This window comes from Mesoplodon mirus, assembly GCF_964341445.2.
Source record: "Mesoplodon mirus genome assembly, chromosome: 4".
Lineage (NCBI taxonomy): Eukaryota > Metazoa > Chordata > Mammalia > Artiodactyla > Ziphiidae > Mesoplodon > Mesoplodon mirus.
The window spans coordinates 149,949,617-149,973,427 of NC_138979.1; the positions used below are offsets into that span (position 1 = coordinate 149,949,617).

Here is a 23,811-nt window from a genome sequence, read left to right on the forward strand (position 1 = left end):
CTCAGGTTCAAACACATCTTGGCAGGGTTTTCAATATTGTTTTCTTAGATTCAATTGGTTCATATTTTGAAAGAAATAGAAAATGACACCAACAATTTTAATCCTTATGAAAATTATACAATGCAGATCTTATTTCCATTTTACAAATGTCAATAAGATTCATGGTCTGGGTGACTTAAAGCCCTTTTGCTCTTTCTATAACACAGCATTTTCATATACCTTTTGGTTACTTGTATGTTTTTTATGGAGAAATGTCTATTCAAGACCTTTGCCCATTTTTAAGTTGGGTTATTTGGTTTTTTACTGTTAAGTTGTGTGAGTTCCTTATATATTTTGGATATTAACCCCTCAACAGATATAGGGTTTGAAAATATTTTTTTTCCCATTCTGTAAGTTGCCTTTTCACCTGTTATTTGCTTTCCTTGCTGTGCAGAAGCTTTCTGGTTTGATGCAGTCCCATTTGTCTATTTTTGCTTTTGTTGCCTATGCTATTGGTGTCATATCCAAAAATCATTGCACATATTTAAACATAAGACCTGAAACTTTAAAACTCCTAGGAGAAAACACGGGGGAAATTTTGTTGATTGTCTTTTTGTCGTTGTCTTGGCAATGTCTTAATCCATTTTGATTTGATTTTTGTGTGTGTTGTCAGATAAGATCCCAATTTCATTCTTTTGCATATGAATGTCCAGTTTTCCAAACACCATTTGTTGAAGAGACTATCCTTTCCCCATTGTGAATTCTTGGCACTCTTGTCAAAGATCAGTTGACTATTTATTTGCAAATTTAATTCTGAACTCTCTATTCTGTTCCATGGTCTATATGTCTGTCTCTAGGTCTGCACCATACTATTTTAATTACTGCAGACTTGTATTTTGTAATCAGGAAGTGTTATGTATCCAGTTTTGTTCTTTCTCAAGATTATTTTGGCTGTTTGAGGTCCTTTGTGGTTCCATATGAAATTGACACAGGTTTTTCATATTTAAGTCTTAAAGCCCAGAATTGATTGATATGGTGGGAAGGAGAAGTCAGATTGAACTTTTTTCCTAAGCCCAATAACGTCTGTTGAATGGTCTTGCCTTTCCCACTCATGTATATTTGCCTATCTCTGTCATATATAATGTCTCTCCATATGTTTGGGGCTATTTTTAGATTCGTTAACTTGCACCATCACCATATGTCAATTTGATTATCCCTGTGCCAAAATCACGCTCTTAATTACTACACATTACTCCTCCTCACTCCAATGTTTCATCTGCCTCCACTACTCTAATAAATCTGCTTTTATCAAGTCAACAGATATGCTCTATGTTGAAAAATCCAAGCAGAATTTTTCACACTTTATTTAGATTTTAGAAGATTTCAAGATAGTTGTTCATTTTCTCTCTTGACTTCCATAAAATAAAATATTTCTGCTTTTGATCTGATATCATCAACCACTGATCAATGTCCTTTCAGGCCCTTTCTCATATACTTCATGTAAATGTAGGAGTTTCTCAAAACTCTTTTCTCTTTCCTAGCTATAATGTCATTTTGAGTGATCACAGCTAAGTCTTCAAGGCCTTTTATATATTAATGGCTTCCAAATGTATATGTCCTTATGAACCCCAGAATTATATCCATTGATAAAATAAAAATTTATTGATCATCTAACATGTACCAATCACTATTCTAAGTGCAAATTACTCAGCAATGAACAAAAGAGGCAAAACTCCTTGCCTGCATGAAATGTTTATTCTAATAGTGGCACATTTAACAAATAGAGTAATGAACTATATATATAAAATACTTCAAGTGGTGATAAGTTCTGTGAAGAAAATTAAACTGTGGAAGTTACCTAAGGACTTTAAGGGTAGAGATGCTGCAATTTTAAATAGGATAGAAATCTGACAGTCTGACTAGAAATGTAGTAATCTTAAGCAGAGGTCAGCAAACTAGGACCTGAGGGGCAAATCTGGACTTCCACTTGTGTTTGTATGGCCAGTAAGATAAGAATGTTTTTTACATTTTTAAATGATTGTGGGAAAAAAGGAAAATAATATTTTATGACATGTAAAAGTATATGCAATTCAAATTAATGCAACTATAAATAAGCTTTCATTGGGACCAAGCAGTGTTCATTATTTACATGTTATCTATGGCTCTTTTCATGCTACAATGACAAAGTTAAGCAGTTGAAACAAAGACCACATGGCCCACAAAGTCTAGACTATGTAGTTTCTGGTCCTTTACACAAAAAGTTTACTGATCCCTGATCTTAATCAATATACTCTATTGCTTGCAAACAAAAGATTTGCATGACAAAGTCCTATTTGGATTCAATGCCAGAAGAAAATATATTAGTCTTTAGGCAAATGTGTTTGCCTCCTTTAATAGACAACATTTCTCTTTTTAATTTAGCTGCCAACAAAACCAAAAGCTCAATATGACCAAATTCAGTAAAAATGACACTCCAGGTGGCTAGACACCTCTATTGTATTTAATTCTTTCTTGTATATATATGTGGAAGTGTTTAGGCATGTCTGTTGTACTGTCTTGTTTTATATTGATTTTCATTTTATGAGAAGTCCATAATTGTGTGTGAAAGTCAATACAAATATGAACAAACATAAGAATAAATATTTGATATACTATTTTAAGAGGTTATCCTTAAAATTATATTAACCAAACTGCCTTTCTCTATTATGGATTTGGAGTTAAAGTATTAAACAAGTACATGTCTAAATTCATGAGGAGGTGTAGCGCTCCTTGTGAAGAAAATATTTTCCTAATTTATGTAATATATAATATTTTCTTTAAGGAGAACATGTAATATCATTTGAAAGGCTTTTCTCAAGATTCTTAAATTGTGCAGGAAAGTACAAGTTTCAGTCAACTGGAAAATTTACCTCTGTGAAATAGCTCATGCTTTGACACTAACATTCTTATGCATCATTGCCAATAGAGAACAGAGGTATATTAAGATTAAGTGATATCATGTCTCACGTTTTATTAGTGAGAAAGTAAAGTTCACGGAATTAAGATTTGAGGTTTTCTCTCAGTTCTTTTGAGTCTTCTCAAACTAAGGATCAAAAAGGAAAAATTAGACTGTTTAGGGTTTTTTGTTTGCTTGTTTGTTTTGTTTTGTTTTTGAATATTTTGTTTTTTCTTACCTTTGAACATTTTACAATAGCTCTCAAAAAGCCACAGAAATGAAACTCTTCCTCTGTAAGTTTGTAGGGAGATTTATTATAAGAACTTTCTTAAAACCAATTAAAGATAAATTTATTATCAAGAATATTAACTCTAGTACTCCACCAAATTTTGATTACAGAATCAGGCCTTTTTCTTGTAAAAGGTGTCCTATATAAGTAATAAGTTTGATGGTAGGACCACTATTGATATATTCATTCTGTAATTTCTTATAGTGGTACTGTATGTTTGTGGCAAGCTACATTCCTGTGAGTGGTGGGATTATGGGTGATGTATCATAGTTTCTTCTTTGCCTAGCTCTAACTTCTTATTTTATATAAGTCATGTATCTCTATTAAATAAACATTTTAGGGGGAAAATCTTTAGAAAAATATTTTTTCTAACATTTTATTCACCCTTGGTAGAAACGATGAAAACAGAATGTGTAAAGTATGCTCTTGTCATGAATGTATTCTCTGATACTTGTCCACAAAGGCAGCAGACCCATTTCTAAACAAATATGTGCTGATTAGCTTAATCAGGATTGGGGAACCAGTGGCGTCCATATGCCCCCGTATGTGCTGTTATTGGTTTTAGAGTAAGATTTTCAGCCAATATGAATACTCAGCTCAAATTATTCCATAGCACATAGAATGTAGAGTCTATGTATAGTTAATTAATGATTTAAGTAGCTAATGAACTAACTAGACCTTTGCTTTTTCTGCTTCCTTTTGTTTTCCATCTTCAGACCAATTACTTGAGGATTAGCATATAGGTAATTTGAGTTCTGTTATAAAATATGTGAAGTTTCATTTTCTAACAAGCTTTTCTGTTCAAATTTTTTGCTTTCTCCATTGCCGTCTTAAACCTACATCCTCCAACCTTAACTAGATCCACTACCTCTTCTATTATTTTTAAATCTTCCATAGCTGCCTGTATTATATTTCAAGCATCATCACAATTTGGAATCATACATTTAACTCTGGTTGTTTAAGTCTTTCCTCTTACATTAAACTCAGAGCAACACAAGAGCAGGGACTATGTATACTTTTATTTACCACTCCATAGCAATTACTACAATATCCTATAAAACCATGTTTCCCTTTTTTTTTTCCCCTTGTGAAACCACGGTTTCAAAGTATAATTGATTTACAACATTATATTAGTTTCAAGTGTACAACATAGTGATTCAAAATTTTTATAGATTATACTCTATTTAAAGTTATTATACATAGTAGTTTGTACCTCTTAACCCCTACCCCTATCTTCCCCCTCCACCTTCCCTCTTCCCACTGGTAACAACTAGTTTCCTCTCTATATCTGAGTGTTTCTTTTTTGTTACATTCATTCATTTTTTAGATTACACATATAAAGTGATAACATACAGTACTTGTCTCTCTGACTTATTTCACTAAGTGTTATATCCTCCAGGTCCCCCATTGTTTCAAAAGGCAAAGTTTCATTCTTTTTAATGGCTGAGTAGTATTCCTGTGTGTGTGTGTGTGTGTGTGTGTGTGTGTGTGGCATATCATCTTTATCCATTCACCTGTTGATGGACACTTAGATTACTTCCATATCTTGGCTATTTTAAGTAATGCTGCTATAAACACTGGGGTGCATGTATCCTTACAAATTAATGCTTTTTGTCTTCTTTGGATATGTATCCAAGAATGAAATTGCTAGATCATATGGTAGTTCTATGTTTTGGTTATTGAGGAACCTCCAAACTATTTTCCATAGTGTCTGTACCAATTTACATTCCCACCAACAGTGTCCAAGGGTTCCCTTTTCTCTACAGCCTCACTAACATTTGTTATTTCTGGTCTTTTTGATGATAGTCATTCTGATGGGTGTGAGGTGATATCTCATTGTTGTTTTGATTTGACTTTCATTTGTTGGGAAGTTTTTATTTTTATTCCTGACACAATTTCATTACTGGTAATTTGTTCATATTTGCTATTTCTTCCTTGTTCAGTCTTGGGAGATTTATATTTCTAGGAAATTATCCATTTCCTCTAACTTCTCCATTTTATTGGCATATAACTGTTTATAGTAATCTCTTATGATCCTTTGTATTTCCGTGTTGTTGATTGTAACTACTTTTTATTTCTGATTTTATTGATTCAGGCTCTCTTGCTTTTTTTTCTTGATGTGTCTGGCTAAAGGTTTATCAATTTTGTTTATCTTTTCAAAGAACCAGCTCTTACTTTCATTTATCTTTCTATATTTTTTCAGGCTCTATTCATTTACTTCTTCTCTCATCTTTATGACTTCTTTCCTTCTAGTAACTTTGGGTTTTGTTTGTTCTTCTTTTTCTTGTCCCTTGAGATATAAGTTTAGGTTGTTTATTCGAGAGTTTTCTTGTCTCCTGAGATAGGCTTGTATAAACTTCCCTTTTAGAACAGCTTTTGCTGCATCCCATATATTTTAGATTGCTGTGTTTCCATTTTAATTTGACTCCAGGTATTTTTTTGTTTGTTCTTTGAACTCTACAATGATACACTGGTTGCTTAGTAGCATACTGTTCAGCCTACAAGTGTTTGTGGGTTTTTTGCAATTTTTTTCTTGTAGCTGATTTCTAGTCTTATAGAATCATGGTCAGAAAAAATGCTTGATATGATTTCAATTTTCTTAAATTTACTGAGACTTGTTTTGTAGCCTGTCATGTGATCTATCTTGAAATGTAAAACCATGTTTCCCTTTGATTTGGATGTAAATTTTAAAAGATGGCTACTTTCCTTTTTATAAATTCTACCATAGTATAGATCCTTCCTTAATTGACGTCTTCTATGTCTTAGAGATACTGCAGCAGAAATTAGGGAAATGAAGACTTCCACAAGAAAGTTTGAGATATAAAGAAATGAGGAAGAATGTTAATATAAGAAAAGAAGAGAATGTCTAAAGGTCTCAAGACAGATCAAGACTCATAAGAAGCAAACTTTAGAGAAAGTTGCTAGATTGCATAGCAATGTATCTCTCTCTTTGACTCCAGGACCGTGCCCAGTCGGAGGGCTTGAAGCAGCAACTCAGGCAATTGGCAATGAACAACTAGAGGAATTTCTTTCTTACATAAAAATTATTTAGTTTCTTTTAATGTATTTACTCTATTTGCTCCACCTTCTCATTGTCTTCTGCTATGCCAGACAGGGATGACCATTGGTTATTTAGCACTACTAGTAAAGGAGCTAAAAGTAGCTTTTAGTACTTCATAGAATATAAATGACAATAAAATAAAAAACAGTCAGCCTGAGCCAAAAATTGGCATCTTTTAGTCATTACCATAAACACTAGGAAAGAGATGGGAAAGTTGATGGAGAGTAGAAAGCCATAAGGCTCTAGAATAAAAATTAAAAATAACAAATACAGTCAAATAATATCAACAACAACAGAAATCACAGTAGTGGAAACATCTTTTTTTTAAGTTTATTTTATGAAATCCAACCACCTGTATAATCCTACCTTTATCTAGCAAACTGCAAAATTTGAAGGAAGCACTATGATCTCATTCAAAAATAGTTATTTCAATAGCCATTTCTACAGATTTACTGTAGTAAAGTTAGAGTTTAAAAATGGATCAATCAAGGCAGCTTAGTACAAAATAACAGGTTGGTCACAAACACCTACTCATACTATAACACCATCTGCAACATGTAGATTCATTCATGATTTAATTTTTTCACCAAAACCCAAAATATATTTCTTTATTTGTGTTCAATGTATATGTATATATATAGAAATATTTTATTCATCCAAACTACCCCCCAACTGAGGTTCTATTTTCATCTATATTTAAAGACAAAAGTTAAAAACTTTTTAATTAAAAACATTTTTTAATTAAAAAAAATTTTTTAATAAAAAAATAAAGACAACAGTATGCACTGAATACCAAGCAAAGACTAAGGTGAAAATGAAACCAGGCATGACCTACTTTTTATAGTTTATGACTAGTAAAGGAGGAAATCAATTGATTGTAACCTCAATAAACTAAATTATTTGATTACACTTATTATTGCTTATCTTATGCAGGCACTATGTGGGCACTTTTCATCCTCTAGACAACTAAGTAAGGTGGGTGGTGGTATCTCCATTGTAGATGTGAACACAGAGCATGGAAACTAATCCTCATGGTCAAGATAAAGCTGGGCTATTGAGCAAGTCATCCATGGCCTTACATGGACAACTCTTTCTCATTCCTGGACTATAGCTATCAAATGACTCTGTAGTCCCTTCCTCAGAGGCTAGTGACAGAGTGGTGAGAAAATGAAATACAAACTAGTCCATTCTAATGCACTAAAGTAATTTCAACATGGTACATAAAAATAATGCACTTAATATTGTTCCTAGAGAAAGGTTTGAGCCACTCAGGTTTTAACCTAAGTTATACAGTGTCTCCCTATCCTTACTAGAGAAAAATAATACTGCCTACTACCCGACACACAAAAAGTTTACTAGTAATTTTATTAGCTAACAATAATATAAAGCTGGCATTGGAGTACTCTTAAACCATGCCAAAAGTCATGACACACCAAATATAATTTGATGTTTCAAATTTCTATCACAGAAAATATTAAAGTTCCTATCTACTTATAATGTTTCTAACAAACCCTTGAGTGTTATTTTATTTAACTTCTGATCCATGAAAGGAAAAATATAATTGAGGTTTCAGATAAAGTCTACCTTTTCAGGTAATGCCTGCAAGTCAGCTAGAAAAGAGAAATGTCAATAATAAGTCTGAATGCTTACCCTGTAATTTTTCACTAGGTAACAACTGAGAAGCACATGTGGACATGACAATAGTTAAATTCCCTTGCCATGTATAGGTATAGATATAAAAGTCACAGTTTTCAGATATTTGGGTCATAGTGCATTCACAAAACAGGCTAAAATATAGTTTCCTATAATAATAAACTAGCCATAGTCCCTCTTGCCCAACAAGCAGTTTATTTAAAGACCACAGGAAAAACATGCCAATTGTCCAATGGGCCTGGGCTGGCTTAGCCCCAACGGGATACTGAGTCCTCATAATTTTTTTAAGATGGTATTTGTTCTGCTACCTTGGAAAAACCAATTAGTTTCATGTGTAAAACTACAGTACTTAGATGTACTAATAAAAAATTGTTGGGAAATAATTATTGAACCATTACTGAATTTTATTCTATAATTTTTAATACAGGATCTCTTGAATATGTTTCTTATTGTAAAAAGGTTATGATATGTAATAGTACTCTAAATCATTCAGATACAGCTGTCATGTAATTTCAGTGTCAGGACCTGCAAGTTCATTTTGGACGATGTTCTGTCTGTATCCTTTACCCGCAGAGACTTAATTTCCTCCTGAAGCAGATAGATCACTGCATCTTTAAATACTTCAAATAGTTCAGGTCACCTGTCATACCTCTCCCCAAAGTTTTCAATTAGCCAAACAAAATCTTCATATTTCCTTTAACTATTCATCTTATAACAAGATTCCCAGAACTTTATGTCATCATGATTATCTTCTAGTAATTGTGCTGCCATTTGATAATATTTCTTTTAAAATATCCAGCTGATAGCTGAACATAATATTTTGTCTATGATCTGAATAACATGGACTGTATTGGGATGCTTGGTACCTCTCTTGATCCAGAGACAAAAGTCCTATTAATGCATCTTAAGACCAATTCAGTTTTGTTTTACTATCTTCACATGTATATACTTACATGGCATATTTAACTGGGGGGAGCGCTTCTTGGAAGGCTAGTGCTTTCACTCTTGGGTTCAGCTGTACATTGCTATAAAAACTTCTTGAAGCATTTAAATAATTTAAATATTGAACCAAGATAATGAGACCATGAATATATAAGAATGTATCCCCATTTTTCACATTTAGGAATACAAGGAAATATTTAGACAGGCTTTCTTAAATTAAAAAATATGTTTGTATAAAAGTAAACTGATTAAAAGAAAGTTACTTTAATTCATAGAAAAAATATATATTGTCTACTATATTTGGAAGAAGTAAAGTGCTTCTGTTATAGATCTTGTTTAAAAATAATCCAAGATTTTAAAATATTCAAAATCAATTTCTTTACATTCTAAAGGCATAATTCTGCCTGAATGTTTTGCATAATTCTGCCAGAACTTTTCATATAATGGGATCTGCCTACTGATAACTTTATGGTTATTACAAAACCCATGAAATAAGAAATGAAGACCAAAGAGCTTTTTCTACTGAGTTTCTTCAAAGAACATGCTAGAAAAAACAATATGAGACAGTGGAAAATAAAAAACATTAAGGTTTTAAACTTCATTCTACAAAACAAGCTGAAAATGATTCCAGTATTATGAGAAATACGTGGCCTACACAACATGCTACAAGTTATATATTTTTTCATACAGTCCTAAAGCTGAAAATAAAGTCCCCAGCCATTTACTTTATTTGAATTATTTCTCAGTAAAATCATTTCAAACTGTAGGATAGATTTTTTGAGCTTTAACTATCATCCTTTCTATTTTTTTCCCATAATCTGCTCTTTCCCTTTTAAATCCTCACTCATTCCACCCATTTCTCTTGTCTTTTAACTGCACAGAATGTTAGCAAGTAGCAAAGCCCAGAGGATGGATTTTGGTTATTAAATTTGAAAAGAATCTAAAGCAACTATAGTAATTAGTAGTCAATAAAATACTTTCAACCAAATCAAATTAATCTAGGTACTGTTTTATATTTTTTAATTGCCTAAGGCAAACTTTCATGATAAAAATGCTACAATCTCCACATCAGCAGTGATTTTAATGCCACAATTTGTATTAGAGAAAGCATTATTCACAAAAGACAAGTTAAGACTGAATTAAATCACAGTGATTAATTTGCTTGTGGGTTAAAGCTGAATTCAAAATATCTATAAAACTAAGTATGTGGAGGCGACAGAATGAAATCTCAGTAATTGGGGCGATTGGGGCGAACGTTTTCTCTAATTAGCTGAAATGCATCATTAAATTCTATTGTACCAGCAGCTGAAAAAAAATGGCTGTTTCAGAACTAACAAGAGAAGCATTAGAACAAAGACATTTCATTTCACACATTATGTTTCGATCTTTTTCAGTACATACTCAAAGTTAAATTTGATAACAACCACCATTGATAAAATATTCGAAAGAAACAATCAACAAAATGTAAGATAAGAAACATATAGGAAGACAAATATTTCACTTATTGAAGAACAGCAAGTCTAATAGAGATCTCTAATATCAAATATGGTATAACTGTTAAAAATCAGATGCTGTTTACTGAAGCTATCCTCAAGTAAATCCACACTTCTAAGATTATGACTACAATTACAGGATTTATGTGATTACTGTCATCGAACTTTCATTTTCTTTTTTCTACCCTTGTATTTTAACAGGCTCAACCAATGTCATTCTTATTATCAAAAGTAAAGATGAATATAAAATAGTTAGATACACAGATGGATGGATGGATGAGATAAATAAGATAAAAAAGAGATAGAGATGAGAGATAAGAGAGAGACAGAAGATAGAAAGCTTTATTATGAAAGCCATATAAGCTCATTGGCTGCTGTGCTGAGAATAACCTACACAGGGACGGGGTGGATGCACAGACCAATCACTTGGCTACAGAATAACCCAGGTAGGACATGATGGTGAATTGAACCAGCTGATTACAATGGAGGTGGTGAGAAATGGAGGTGGAGCCAATAGGATTTGGGGGAAGTTTCAATGTGGAAGCTTTGTTCTAAGCAACTGATGTGTGGAGTTTCCATTAACTGCATTAAGGAAGAATGTAAGTAGAGCAGGTTTATGGGAGATGATTAGGAGTTCAGTTCTGGACAACTTCATTGGATATGAGTAGGCAGTTGAATAGGAGAATCTGTGGTTCAGGGAGTAGGTCCAGGATGTGTATGTATACTAGGGTGGTGTTAGCATATATTATTACAGTCATGAGATTGTATGATATCACTGAAGGAGAGATTCTAGACAGAAAAGGGAAGAGGCATAAGGACTGAAGTCTAGATATCCCTAAATTTAGGATATTATCTCGGTAAAACTGTTTTCAAGAAGCACACAGAGCAGAATAATATGATAGTGTCAGTCACTACAGCCTTTGCTAAGATTAGGCATTATATTTGACAGTCTCTTGTTCTTTCAATATTTATTCATTACAAGTAAAAATAAGACTTTTTGTATGTTTATTAGTAATTTGTACTTTTGTCTTCTATAAATTATGTGTTCAGCTCCTTTTCCCTATGTATTCTAATTCATCTTATTGATCTGTAAAATCACTTTACATATTAAGGTAATTAACCTTTCACCTGTGATATTTGTTGCAGTTGCTTTATCTCATTTTTGTTTCCATAGTTTTTGGTGTGAGAGGTTTTACATATTCTAGCCAAATTTATTCATCACTTAATTTTTTATGTACTCCATTGCATTAATACATACAAAGACTTTCATATGTGCCACGGTTCCTTAAATCTGCTCTTCCTACTGGTCAAACACTACTCTAAAGATTTCCCATTAGTTAGGAGGCACATCCATGATTTTGTCTTATCCAAAAGTTAATTCATTTTAATATTTTTACTTATTTCTTTAAAAATCTTTTTATGTGAATTAAAATTTTATTTCACCTTTAATATTAACCTCCTCAATTTTTTCCTATTATTCCCTTGTCCATGGGTATTCTACCAATCAGAAGTACATATCTGTGACAACAAATGATGAACAACAAACAACCCAAAAAAATGTCACTAATAAGAACTACATGGTGGGTGCACTTCCGTAAACACCCAATGCCAGTATATTACACCGTAACTGCATCATGTTGAGCAGGTACTAGAGGGGAAGCTTGTGAGAATCTATTGGCTCCATTCCCGAACTAACTTAGAATCTGGGAACTTAGAGAAGGGAACTAAAAAATCTGCCATGTACCAGATCTGTGGCATAGGCTCTGGGTCAGATACTTTTCTAATGTAAAGGGCTATTATTCCATCCGTTTACTGATGTTATCTGTCAACTATCATGAGACCCCACTGAATTTTCTGGAAAGAAAATCTTCTGACTGAGATAGTGATTGACAAGGTAAATGGTTGCATCTTGAGCTCAGTTTCATTGAATGTGGACCTCAGAGAACATCCTGCTTCTAGCGATTTAAACACTGACTCTCACGTGCACCCCTGAGGAAGATCCTGTTCCTTCTTTGGATTCCCTCCCTACTAACCTTATATCAGTTCAGGTACACATTAATCAAATTCCACAGGTATGCAGTTTGTCCTTTTCCCCCTCTGTGGCCACACATTCCACTTTAAGGGGCCATTTAACTGCATCTTGTAAAATGTCAAAAGAAGAGCAAATCTCACCCTCTTTCATAACTCTTCCACATAGCTAGCCTCCAGTATCTCACTTGCACTCTCTCTGAAGGCTTCCCTCCCTCAGCTCTTACCCTTTAGTCTGTTCCTTTCATCTCCCCTCAATCCTCTGCTCCTAACACCTGCTCCGGCTTACAACTTCCTACTTGTTTCATGAAATTCCCCTAACTAAACATCTACTTTGTTCATTGGCTCTTTCACTTTGACATTGAAAAGTGCTTGTTGAGCAGGTCTGAAAGAAAAACTACAAGTCAACCTCATATGATTAAAAAAAACAAAATTTGTGGGAAATGGCAAGGAAGGTTATGTGCTATCTGATTATCATATGTCAAAAATCAGTACCTAAAAATAAAGCCTTTGCTGATACTTATAAAGTGAAATAGCTTAAGATCAGTTTTCTCTAGAAGTCTTATGTGCAAGCCCTACTTGTCATTCCCTATATTGGATGTGAATCAGCTGGGTGTAGGAAGTGAGAATTTATTTGATTTTGTTTATCATGAGGAGGACTTTGGTTTCTTCTTTGCCCCTAATATGAGTTAGATGGGAACAATTTAAAGAGGTTCCATGAAAAGACAAGCAAGAAATTAGATATGACAGGTGGATTGCAAGGGTCACATCCATTTCATAGATTTGCATAGGGAAAAAGGGAAAACAAAGAACTATAAGTTCCATTATAGAACATGTGATAGAGAGAAGAGAAATTTAAGTAGAGGGTAGAATAGAAGACATATAATCTTTTAGTTATAAGCAAGGAAGTTTCTTTCTGAATTTTAAATGGGCAAAATGTCAAAAGAGAAATCAAGAATAAAATCTAGCAAAAGAAATGGCAGCACAGTTAGCATTTTAGAGGAATGTGACAAATTACCCTGAGTGGTAATGAGAATGTTTTGAGGAAATGAAATAATTAGCTGTTTTCAGGAACCACAATTCCTAAATTGAGTTTGATGACTAATACTAATTGATGATTAATGGTTGAACATTTTCCACCTTCCAAGCACTAAATAATATGATTGACTGATATGTCACTTATGAAACACAGAGTAACATTTATAAAGCAATTATACAAGTAATATGTGAGTGGGAAAGCTATGGGCATCTGAAGATCCTATTGAAATAGAAAATTAATAACAAGAACAATAATAATAACCCATACCTTTTCTGTGTCAATGCCTTTTGACATAGACCATGTTGAGACAATATAATCCATGACTCGTTCACTAAGGCCTTTGGGGACCTGATAGAGTTTCAGAAAGTCCCGTACATTATTCAGCATCTCATGGTACCGGTTGGTGTTGGCATACATTTGCTGGAAAATTGTGGTAACATTTCCAAAAATAGTTGCATAAAGAAGAGCTGAAAGAGAAGAAATGATGAAAATAAATCAACTATCCCAAGTGAAAAAAAATGATGTGAATATTGGTGAAATTAATGAATCACTTGACAGAGATGCCTTTATAAACTTTTCGGCATATGCATGGTAACCCCTGAGCACAGTGCCCAGAATTTGGTGTTCACTCAATAAGTGTTATCTTTAGTATGATAAGCATGATTTTATGAGTGAGCACTACTCTAGTCATTGTGGTAAAACATGAAAGTGGTTGATAGATTTCATGAAGAATTAGATGATCCAAGGTTATGATTTGCCTAAGACATTCTTAGCCTTATGACTAAAGTTATCCTCCAACCCTGTCCTCCTGAATGAAGCTGAATCAATTTAAATTTTCGAGAGGTTGATGATCCAGTTTAGAAATGTATGCTCTTTCTCACTGCTTGCTTCGTCCAGCTTTTGGATTACTTCCCTGCTTATCAATATTTTTGACAGAACATCAGAAATATAGGGAGGGAAGACAAATCAAAGTGTTCTATTTCTAGAAGATTCTAGAGAGAAATAGGGTTGGAATTAACAGTTAAAATGAAACTTTGGGAGTGCCTGAAAATTCTAGTTATTAAATTTATGTCAGTAACCCAGTATCATAAGACTTTTTAATTTCATTATTTTAATTAAGAATAAAGTCAATTTGCAAACCATTGTTATTCATCTACAGTGGCTAGGAAAGGAATAGGGGTTTTTAATGCCCCTGACTGCTACTCCCTCCCTCAACCCATAATTTACCAACTCTTCTCTCTCCAGATCTGGTCAGGTTACTAATGTTGACCTGATCTTGAAAACGCTTTTTTTTTTTTTTTTTCCGTACGCGGGCCTCTCACTGTTGTGGCCTCTCCCGTTGCGGAGCACAGGCTCCGGACGCGCAGGCCCAGCGGCCATGGCTCACGGGCCCAGCCGCTCCGCGGCATATGGGATCCTCCCAGACCGGGGCACGAACCCGCATCCCCTGCATCGGCAGGCGGACTCTCAACCACTGCGCCACCAGGGAGGCCCTGAAAACGCTTTTAAAAGCAATTGAGTTCAGCCCCAGATCAACACACCTTCAATCACACACCACTCCCAGCCTATCTTGTCCCTTTGATTTTACTCCTTTGTTTAACAGTAAGCTCTTTTGAAAAGAGGGCAATATTTTATTCCCCTTAATATTCAGTAAACACAATGTTTAGTAACCCCATTCATTCCATAAGCATTTCACAAATAAATGGAATATCAGACAGTGATCACTTCCATTCTTGTTCCTCTAAGCATTTGAAAAATTACTCGTCTAAACAAAAGTATGGACTTTTATTTCACAGTTTCATCAACCAAATCCCACTTGATGGAATTAGTATAACAACAAGCCAGTGAAGCAACTTAAGATCTTCAATCTATTTTCAGAAAATCATTTGTTTTTTAGGTAACAGTTGCTCTTTGAGTACAACAAATTATAAATTCACAATAGGAAGCTATGATTTTACAAGCATTTACTCAGTTTTTTTTGTCTGTTTTGTTTTGTTTTGAGGTTTTTTGGCTATTATTTGGGGATTTTGATGCCTGTGAAGAACAATTTTTAAGATAGATGATATTTTGTTAGATAGAACTGAGTAGGAAGAATATACTGTTGACATTTCCCATCTGGGTCTTTAAATCTTTGTTTATATTTAAAAACAACAAAAAAGTAGAGGTAATCACAGACTTAACATTCTATTCCATCATTGTTGGCATTAAGAAAGACGAACACAGAAATAATGTGAACAAATTAATGGTAGAAGAATCATGCAACAAATAGAATTTTGCATTTCCTGAAAAGAGACATAAAGAGGATTTATGTTTTTAAAATAATGAGCTTTTTAGAGGTTAATGAAATAACGTTACAATCATGTTTTTGAATAGTCTCCAGCTATTTTAAGTTGTCAGTAAATATCACAGAACTATTATTTTGACATGTTCAACTCATTTGGCTCCCTAAGATGCCTGTAATATGCTATATTTGCCAAAGTGTCTTACTACTGCCTTTTAGCTTAACAATTTACCACACATTTCATCTTTGGGGGTACATTAAATATGCACACATTCTAGTCATATGAAAAGCTTAAGTACTAAAATATGAATAAAACTGCCAATGTGGGCTCCCCTGGTGGCACAGTGGTTGAGAGTCCGCCTGCCAATGCAGGGGACACGGGTTCGTGCCTCGGTCCGGGAGGATCCCACATGCCATGGAGCGGCTGGGCCCGTGGGCCATGGCCGCTGAGCCTGCGCATCTGGAGCCTGTGCTCCGCAACGGGAGAGGCCACAACAGTGAGAGGCCTGCGTACCACAAAAAAAAAAAAAAAAAAAAAAAAAACCCCGCCAATGTATTTAACGTTTTCAGCATTAATAAATGAAGAATACAATCAACATCCCATTAAGTTTGGTATATTACAAGGATATTTTCTGCCTCCAACTTTCATGTGAATGTGGCATCCTGCACTGGGTAGGACTAATCAAGGTCACAATTTAAGGTAAGACATTCAATTATATATATAATTATATGTATATAAGTATATATACATATATGTAACATACACATAATTATATATACATATATAGCATATACATAATTATATATATAATTTTTTACCTTGAAATGTTAAAAAAAATTATGCAGAAAGTTCATATACCCACATGTACCCACATGTAGCTCTCTCAATTATGACATCTTACAGAACTATAGTAATTTATAAAAAACAGGCAATTGACAATGGCACAATACAATTAACCAGACTATAGACATTATATTTCAGCATTTTTTTACATGCAGTCATTTTTTTGGTGTACAGCTTTATAAAATTTTATCACATGTACAGATCCATGTAATATATGTATATTTTAAAGAAGAGAAACCACTTCTTCCTTAAAAATATTTCCCATATTTAGGACTAGTACACATTTCATAAAATATAGTGACAGCAAGTATGATATTCCATAGTAAGCAAAAATACTGCTTCCCACCACAGTCTGTGTTCCCAGGATAAATGGGTACATCTTTAATGAGAGTGACCCTGGGACATGACACACAATAATGAAAGAAATTGATCTTAGTAGAAACTAGCTCTATGCTGCTAACTCCCAAAGTAAAACCTATCCCCTGAAGTACAGAGACACAAGCCTTCTTGAATGTCTCACTGCCATTCAAATCTAACAAGTCCAAAAGAGAACTCTTATTTTACACCACCTTCTCTTCAACAACCAAATGCACTTTTCATCTCATTAAATTGTAAAGCCACACCTAGGTGCTCAGACCAAAACTAAAGCATCATTCTTCAATTCATTCTTTGATTCATCTCCTACATCTACTCTATCAACAATTCCTATTGGCTCTCCCTTCAAAATAGAGCCTCAGTACAATCCCTTCCCACTACCTCTACCAGCATTCTTGCATCCTTTAAGAGTATATGTTTTTCCACTTACTAGCTATCTGTCTTTGGGCCAGTTACTAAATCTCTCTAGGATTCTATTATTTCCTCTCTTACAACTTTACAGTTACTTTAGAATCTTTACAAAGGAGTTGTGCTAAATGATATAACATATAAATCAGTTTTTAAAAAGTCCAGTAGGTAGTAAGTATCAATGAAATATTATGTATGTATCATCGTTGTCGTCAACATCATCATCATCATCATCATGGAAATAGCTCCCAAACAATTAATTTTTCACTCAGCAGAAAGAATATCCCCTTCCTTCAATACAACTCTCTACCACCTTACTATACCTGTGTTCTTAATCTTATTTAACACTACTTTAATTTACATTACACATTTATTTATTTGCTTGTTGATATCTACCTTCCCTATTAGGAATGCAAAATCTGTAAGTACAGGCCTGGGCCTTGTCCATTTTGCTCACTGCTGTATTTCCAGAATACAGACCAGTTCCTGGAACATAATAAGTATTCAGATATTTTTTCCTGTAAGTTCACACACTAAAAACCTAGGAAACATTTTTTCAGAAACATCCTTTTTTTCAAGTCAAACTTCACTACTGGCGATACAAAAACATAGAAGGAATACATACTATTAATGCACGTGAGAGAATAAAATATTTAGAAGCTAAGGTGACACATACCTTGGCCATGTTAAGATAATAAATAAATTAAGAAGGCCTACTGTCATTCATCAAACATGAATGCTCATGCTTGGCCTGGCAAGTTTTACAGAGTACTATTATAGAATTTTACCCTTTAAATGGGATGCCATAGATGTAATTTGCCTACTTTACTAGGAATAATTAGAATAATCTGTTAAAATTTGATAAGCCTTTTATATGCTCTCCTGTAGCCTTTTAAGCTTAAGACAACTTAAGACAAGCTAATTTTATAAGCTTATCACATTTAATGAATTGGTAATTCTGGCATATACACTAGTAAATGTCTTATCTAAAAAGTCTTATATTTTTCTTACTCACCACAAGGGGATTATTTTAAAGATAATTATGTTAGATTAAAGATGGCTACAAGTTCTCTGACACCCCTTCCATTGACAGGCAGGGTCTATATTCCTTTCCCTTGAATCTAGGCATACTCTATAACTATTTTACTAATAGACTACAGTAACTATAATCATATGCCAATATCTGGGTCCAAGCCTTAAGAAACTAGAAACTTCCAATTCCTCACTGTTAGAACACCTGCTCTTAGAATCTATCTTCTGTGTTGTGAGGAAGCCCATTCTTCTAGAAAGTTCCACATGGAGAAGAATTAAGGCCTCTGGTCAATAGCCTTGGCTGAGCTCCCAGCTAAGCACTGGCCTTAGGCTGAACAATTTAAAATATTGATATAAGAAAACATTTCTGGTAACACTTAAGGCTGTGCAGGTGGTTCAACCATCACTTCCCTTTCTATTGATATTCATATTTAATAAGGATAGTTAAGATAGGAAGGGAAATGTCCTATCAATCTATGATTGTATGTGCAGCACACAGCTTGACAACATCAGCTTACCAGCCATGTATGTGGCTGAGCCAACTAAGAAGTGAATTTTTCAGACCCATTCAAGCCATCCTAGCTGATAACACGTGGACCAGAAAGTCATGCCTTCCTGGACCTGCATAAGTTACAGATTCATGAGTGAAATAAATGGCTGTTCTTGTTTTAAGCCATTAATTTTGACTAGTTATGCAACTTTAATATTCTAATAAGTAGTTTTATTAATAGCCTAATAAAACAGACTGATTCTCAATTGATTAGAAAACCTGGGAAAGGAGGGTAGCGAGCTCCTTACGATGCACATCAGAGCCTAACAGCATATTTTAGAATGTTTTTTTAACATTTAATACATTTTAGTACTTAAAAACACCTATTATTTTCATAATGTATATATTAAAGTCATGAATGAATGTTTAATGTTCTCAAAAAGAGACAAAGGTTAAAAGACTGAATAATGCCATATAGCCAATCACAGATTTCACTATTCATTCATGTATCATTTAATTCAGTAGATATTTATTGAACACTTATTACATGCAGCCACTATAATAGTCACTAAGGATTCAACATGATCCCTGCTCTCAAATAGTATTCACTACTTCCTATAGAAAGGTATTAATCTTTATTTTTTATCAGGGCCCTTAATTTTATTTATTTATTTATTTAAAAAATTTTTATTGGAGTATAGTTGATTTACAATGTTGTGTTAGTTTCAGGTGTACAGCAAAGTGAATCAGTTATACATATAATTATATCCACTCTTTTTTAGATTCTTTTCCCATATAAGCCATTACAGAGTATTGAGTAGAGTTCCCTGTGCTATACAGTAGGTCCTTATTTGTTATCTATTTAATATATAGTAGTATGTATATGTCAATCCCAATCTCCCAATTTATCCCTCCCTCCCATTACCCCCAGTAACCATAAATTTGTTTTCTACATCTCTAACTCTATTTCTGTTTTGTAGATAATTTGTACACTTTTTTTGATTCCACATATAAGCAATATCATATGATATTTGTCTTTCTCTGTCTGACTTATTTCACTCAGTATGAAAACCTCTAGGTCCATCCATGTTGCTGCAAATGGCATTATTCTTTAATTCTCCCAACTCACATGCTTTGGAAGGAGACTAATGATCATTTCCTTTCCATAGTTTACAAAAATTCACAAATAAACTTATAGCCATTCCAAGTATATAAACTAAATATAGTTTATTTCTCAGGGTTAAACAATTTGCAGAGTCAAACAAAATCTATGTTTAGCTAATTAATTGTAACTCTGCCTCCAATCTTATGAGTTGCTCAGGATAACAGATCAGATGATGATATCCAGTTCTCTGAATAAACTGTGTTCTCCAGTCACTTCATTTTGTTTGCTCCTTAGGTCAAGCTGCAGCCATTCATCTTCTTATTAATGATTTATATTTTTTAGACTTTTTGTGCCTGTTCAAGTTGACATCCAACATTTACTTTTCCTAAATATCTTTCTTTTATAAATCTTGGCAAGTAATAATTGGCCTTAGACTAAGCAATTTAAAATATTGATATGAGAATGCATTTCTGGTAACCATTAAAGCCACATAGGTGGTTCATCCATCATTTCCATTTCTATTGCTATTCACTAAAGTCCACCTTTAATAATGATATTTAAGACATGGAAGGAGAATATTCCACCAATGTATGATTTTATATGTATCACACAGCCTGCTAAAATACTTGAAATCACTCCAGTTGGCCTTAGAACAAAGTGAAGAAGCTGATCATCAGATCTCCAATTTCGAAGTTTTATTCTCCTTCCAGCTGTCTCATAATGGCTCTTGGTTTCCCTGGATGCTCTTTTGCAATTACCCATATATGTAAGCTGCCTCTAGGCATCCACTTATGAAACAGATATCTTCTCTTTCCCAGTCTTCACTTAATCCATGCCCCATTTCATCTAGTACCTGAACCATGCCAACTATTTTGTTAGAAATTAATCTCATTAATTACTTTATATTAAGTGTTAAATACTGAAAACTATTTAACACAATATCCCTCTTAGGGACGTTAGAATTTTGAAGGAGGAATTCCACATAATACAATGAGTTGACTGAATCATTACTTGAATTAACCCTCAACTAGTAAGATAAGTTGATATACAGAAGGGACCATTTTTTAAATTTATCAAAATTATAGCATAGTATTGGACACATTTCAACAGTTTACAGCTAATCCCATGATTATCATAAAAACTGACTACATCAAAATAGTTTCAATAATTATATGGCAATGACTATTATTTTTTATTGAAGTGTAGTTTATTTACAATACTATATTTGTTTCAGGTGTACAGCATAGTGATTTAGTATTTTTATAGATTATACTCCATTAAAAGTTATTACAAAATAATGGCTATAATTCCCTGTGCTGTATAATACTTTCCTATTTTATACATAGTAGTTTGTATCTCATAATCCTGTAATCCTAACATGTCCCTCTCCCCTACCCACTCCCCAGTGGTAACCACTGGTTTGGTTTGTATATCTGTAAGTCTGTTTCTATTTTGCTCTATACATTCCTTTTATTTTTTAGATTCTACATACAAGTGATACCAAATAGTACTTGTCTTTTTCTGTCTGACATATTTTACGAAGCATAATATTCTCTAGGTCCATCAATGTTGCTTAAATTGGCAGAATTTCATTCTTTTTTATGGCTGAATAATATTCCATTGTATATATACACCATGTATTTTTTATCCATTCATCTGTTGATGGACACTTGGGTTGCTTCCATACCATGGCAATTGTAAAATAATGCTGCTATGAACATTGGGGTGCATGTATCTTTTCAAATTAGCATTTTTGTTTTTATCCAGGTACTCAGGAGTGGGATTGCTGGATCATGTGGTAGTTTTATTTTTAGTTTTTTGGGGAACCTCCACACTGTTTTTGAGAGTGGGTATACCAATTTACTTTCCTACAAGTGTACAAGGGTTCCCTTTTCTCTACAACCTCACCAACATCTGTTATTTGTAGACTTTCTTATGATGGCCATTCTGACTGATGGAAGGTGATATCTCACTTTGGTTTTGATTTGCATTTCTCTAATAATTAGTGATGCACATATTTCCATGTGCCTGTTAGCCATCTGTATGTTTTCTTTGGAAAAATTTCTGTTCAGGTCTTTTACCAATTTTTGATTGACTTGTTTTTTTTTTGATATTGAGCTGTATGAGCTGTTTATATATTTTTGATATTAACCCCTTGCCAGTCATATCATTTGCAAATATTTTCTCCCATTAAGTGGGTTATCTTTTCATTTTGTCAATGGTTTCTTTTGCTGTGTAAAAGCTTTTAACTTTAATTAGGTCTCATTTATTTTTGCTTCTGTTTCCTTTGCCTTAGGAGACAGATCCAAAAAAATATTATGTCCAAGAGTGTTCTGCCTATTTTTTTCTAGGAGTTTTATGGTTTTGAGTCCTACATTTAGGTCTTTAGTCCATTTTTTAGTTTATTTTTGTATACAGCATGAGGAAATGTTCTAATCTCATTCTTTTACATGTAGCTGTCCAGTTTTCCTAGCACCACTTGCTGAAGAGACTGTCTTTTCTCCATTGTATATTCTTGCCTCCTTTGTCAAAGATTAATTTACCATAGGTGTATGGGTTAATTTCCATTCCATTGAACTATGTGTCTGTTTTTGTGGCAGAACCATACTGTTTTGATTACTGTAGTTTTGTAATAGAGTCTGAAGTCAGGGAGGGTGATACTTATAGCTTTGTTCTTGTTTCTCAATATTGCTTTGGCAATTCAGGATCTTTTGTGTCTCCATATTAATTTTAGGATTATTTGTTCTAGTTCTCTGAAAAATATCATGGGTATTTTAATACGGATTACATTAAATCCATAGATTGCTTTGAGTAGTATGGCCATTTTAACAGTATTAATTCTTTGAATCCAAGAGCATGGGATATCTTTCCATTTATTTGATCATCTTCAATTTCCTTCATCAATGTTTTATTGTTTTCAGAGTATAGGTCTTTCACCATCTTGGTTAAGTTTATTCCTAGGTATTTTATTCTTTTTGATATGATCTTAAATGGGATAACTTTCTCTTTCTGATAGTTCTTTATTGGTGTATAGAAAAGCAACAGATTTCTGCATATTAATCCTGTATCTTGCAACTTTACTGAATTCATTTATTAGTTGTATTTTTCAGGGTATTTATATATATTCTTATATTATATCTTTTTTATTAAAAAAACCTTTAAAACACAAGGAAACAACAATGGTGAGATTCAGATACTGCAGTGGTTCAATGATTTGATTCAGAGATTTTATTTTGCCCTTCAAATTATAAAATGCAAATAACAGATCACTCTACCTAGCTGTAAGTCTACTTTTATCAGTTACAGAAAAGAAAAAAGGGAAAAAAAAGAGAAAATATAGTAAGTACAGAATGGACTCACTATGTTGAAAAATGGAATTTCTTTTACTTACAGCTGTTCTCTGTTTATTTTGTACTAGAGAGACATTTTCAATGTTTTCCAGTAATTTTCATTAATGCTTTTCATTAATGATACCTGCAAGCCACTTCTCTAATCTTTAGCACCAGAATATGAAAAGAAGCAATAAACAGAGGATAACATTAGATCACTTACTCTTTCTATATATCTATAAAGGGGTTATTACTATTATACTTATATTAATATGGGAACACTAAATACAAAATTGAAATAGTATTAAATACAAAATTGAAATATCTCTTTACCAAATCACAAGTATTACTGATCCAAGACACAAAGAGTAAAGTGGCACTGCCAACAACCTAAATAAACTGTTGAGGTCCCTAAGAACAGTATCTGTGGAATAGCCAAGAGCTTCTCGTGTATTCTGAAAAATAGTGTCATAACCTGTCTTCTTGCTGAACCTCCAAATAATTTATTCTTGCTTCCAAATCTTTGTT

The 23,811-nt window shown here is 33.5% G+C and overlaps 1 protein-coding gene across 1 annotated transcript in view; it reads right to left on the reverse strand.

The window, feature by feature from the left end:
• KCNH5 (potassium voltage-gated channel subfamily H member 5) overlaps positions 1–23,811 on the reverse strand; it is a gene marked incomplete at both ends in the record, with an annotated part of 351,704 nt that overhangs the window by 98,669 nt on the left and 229,224 nt on the right. The window contains one exon of the mRNA XM_082616968.1: positions 13,687–13,886. Coding sequence (XP_082473094.1) covers positions 13,687–13,886 — 200 coding nt within the window. The remainder of the gene's footprint in view (positions 1–13,686; positions 13,887–23,811) is intronic.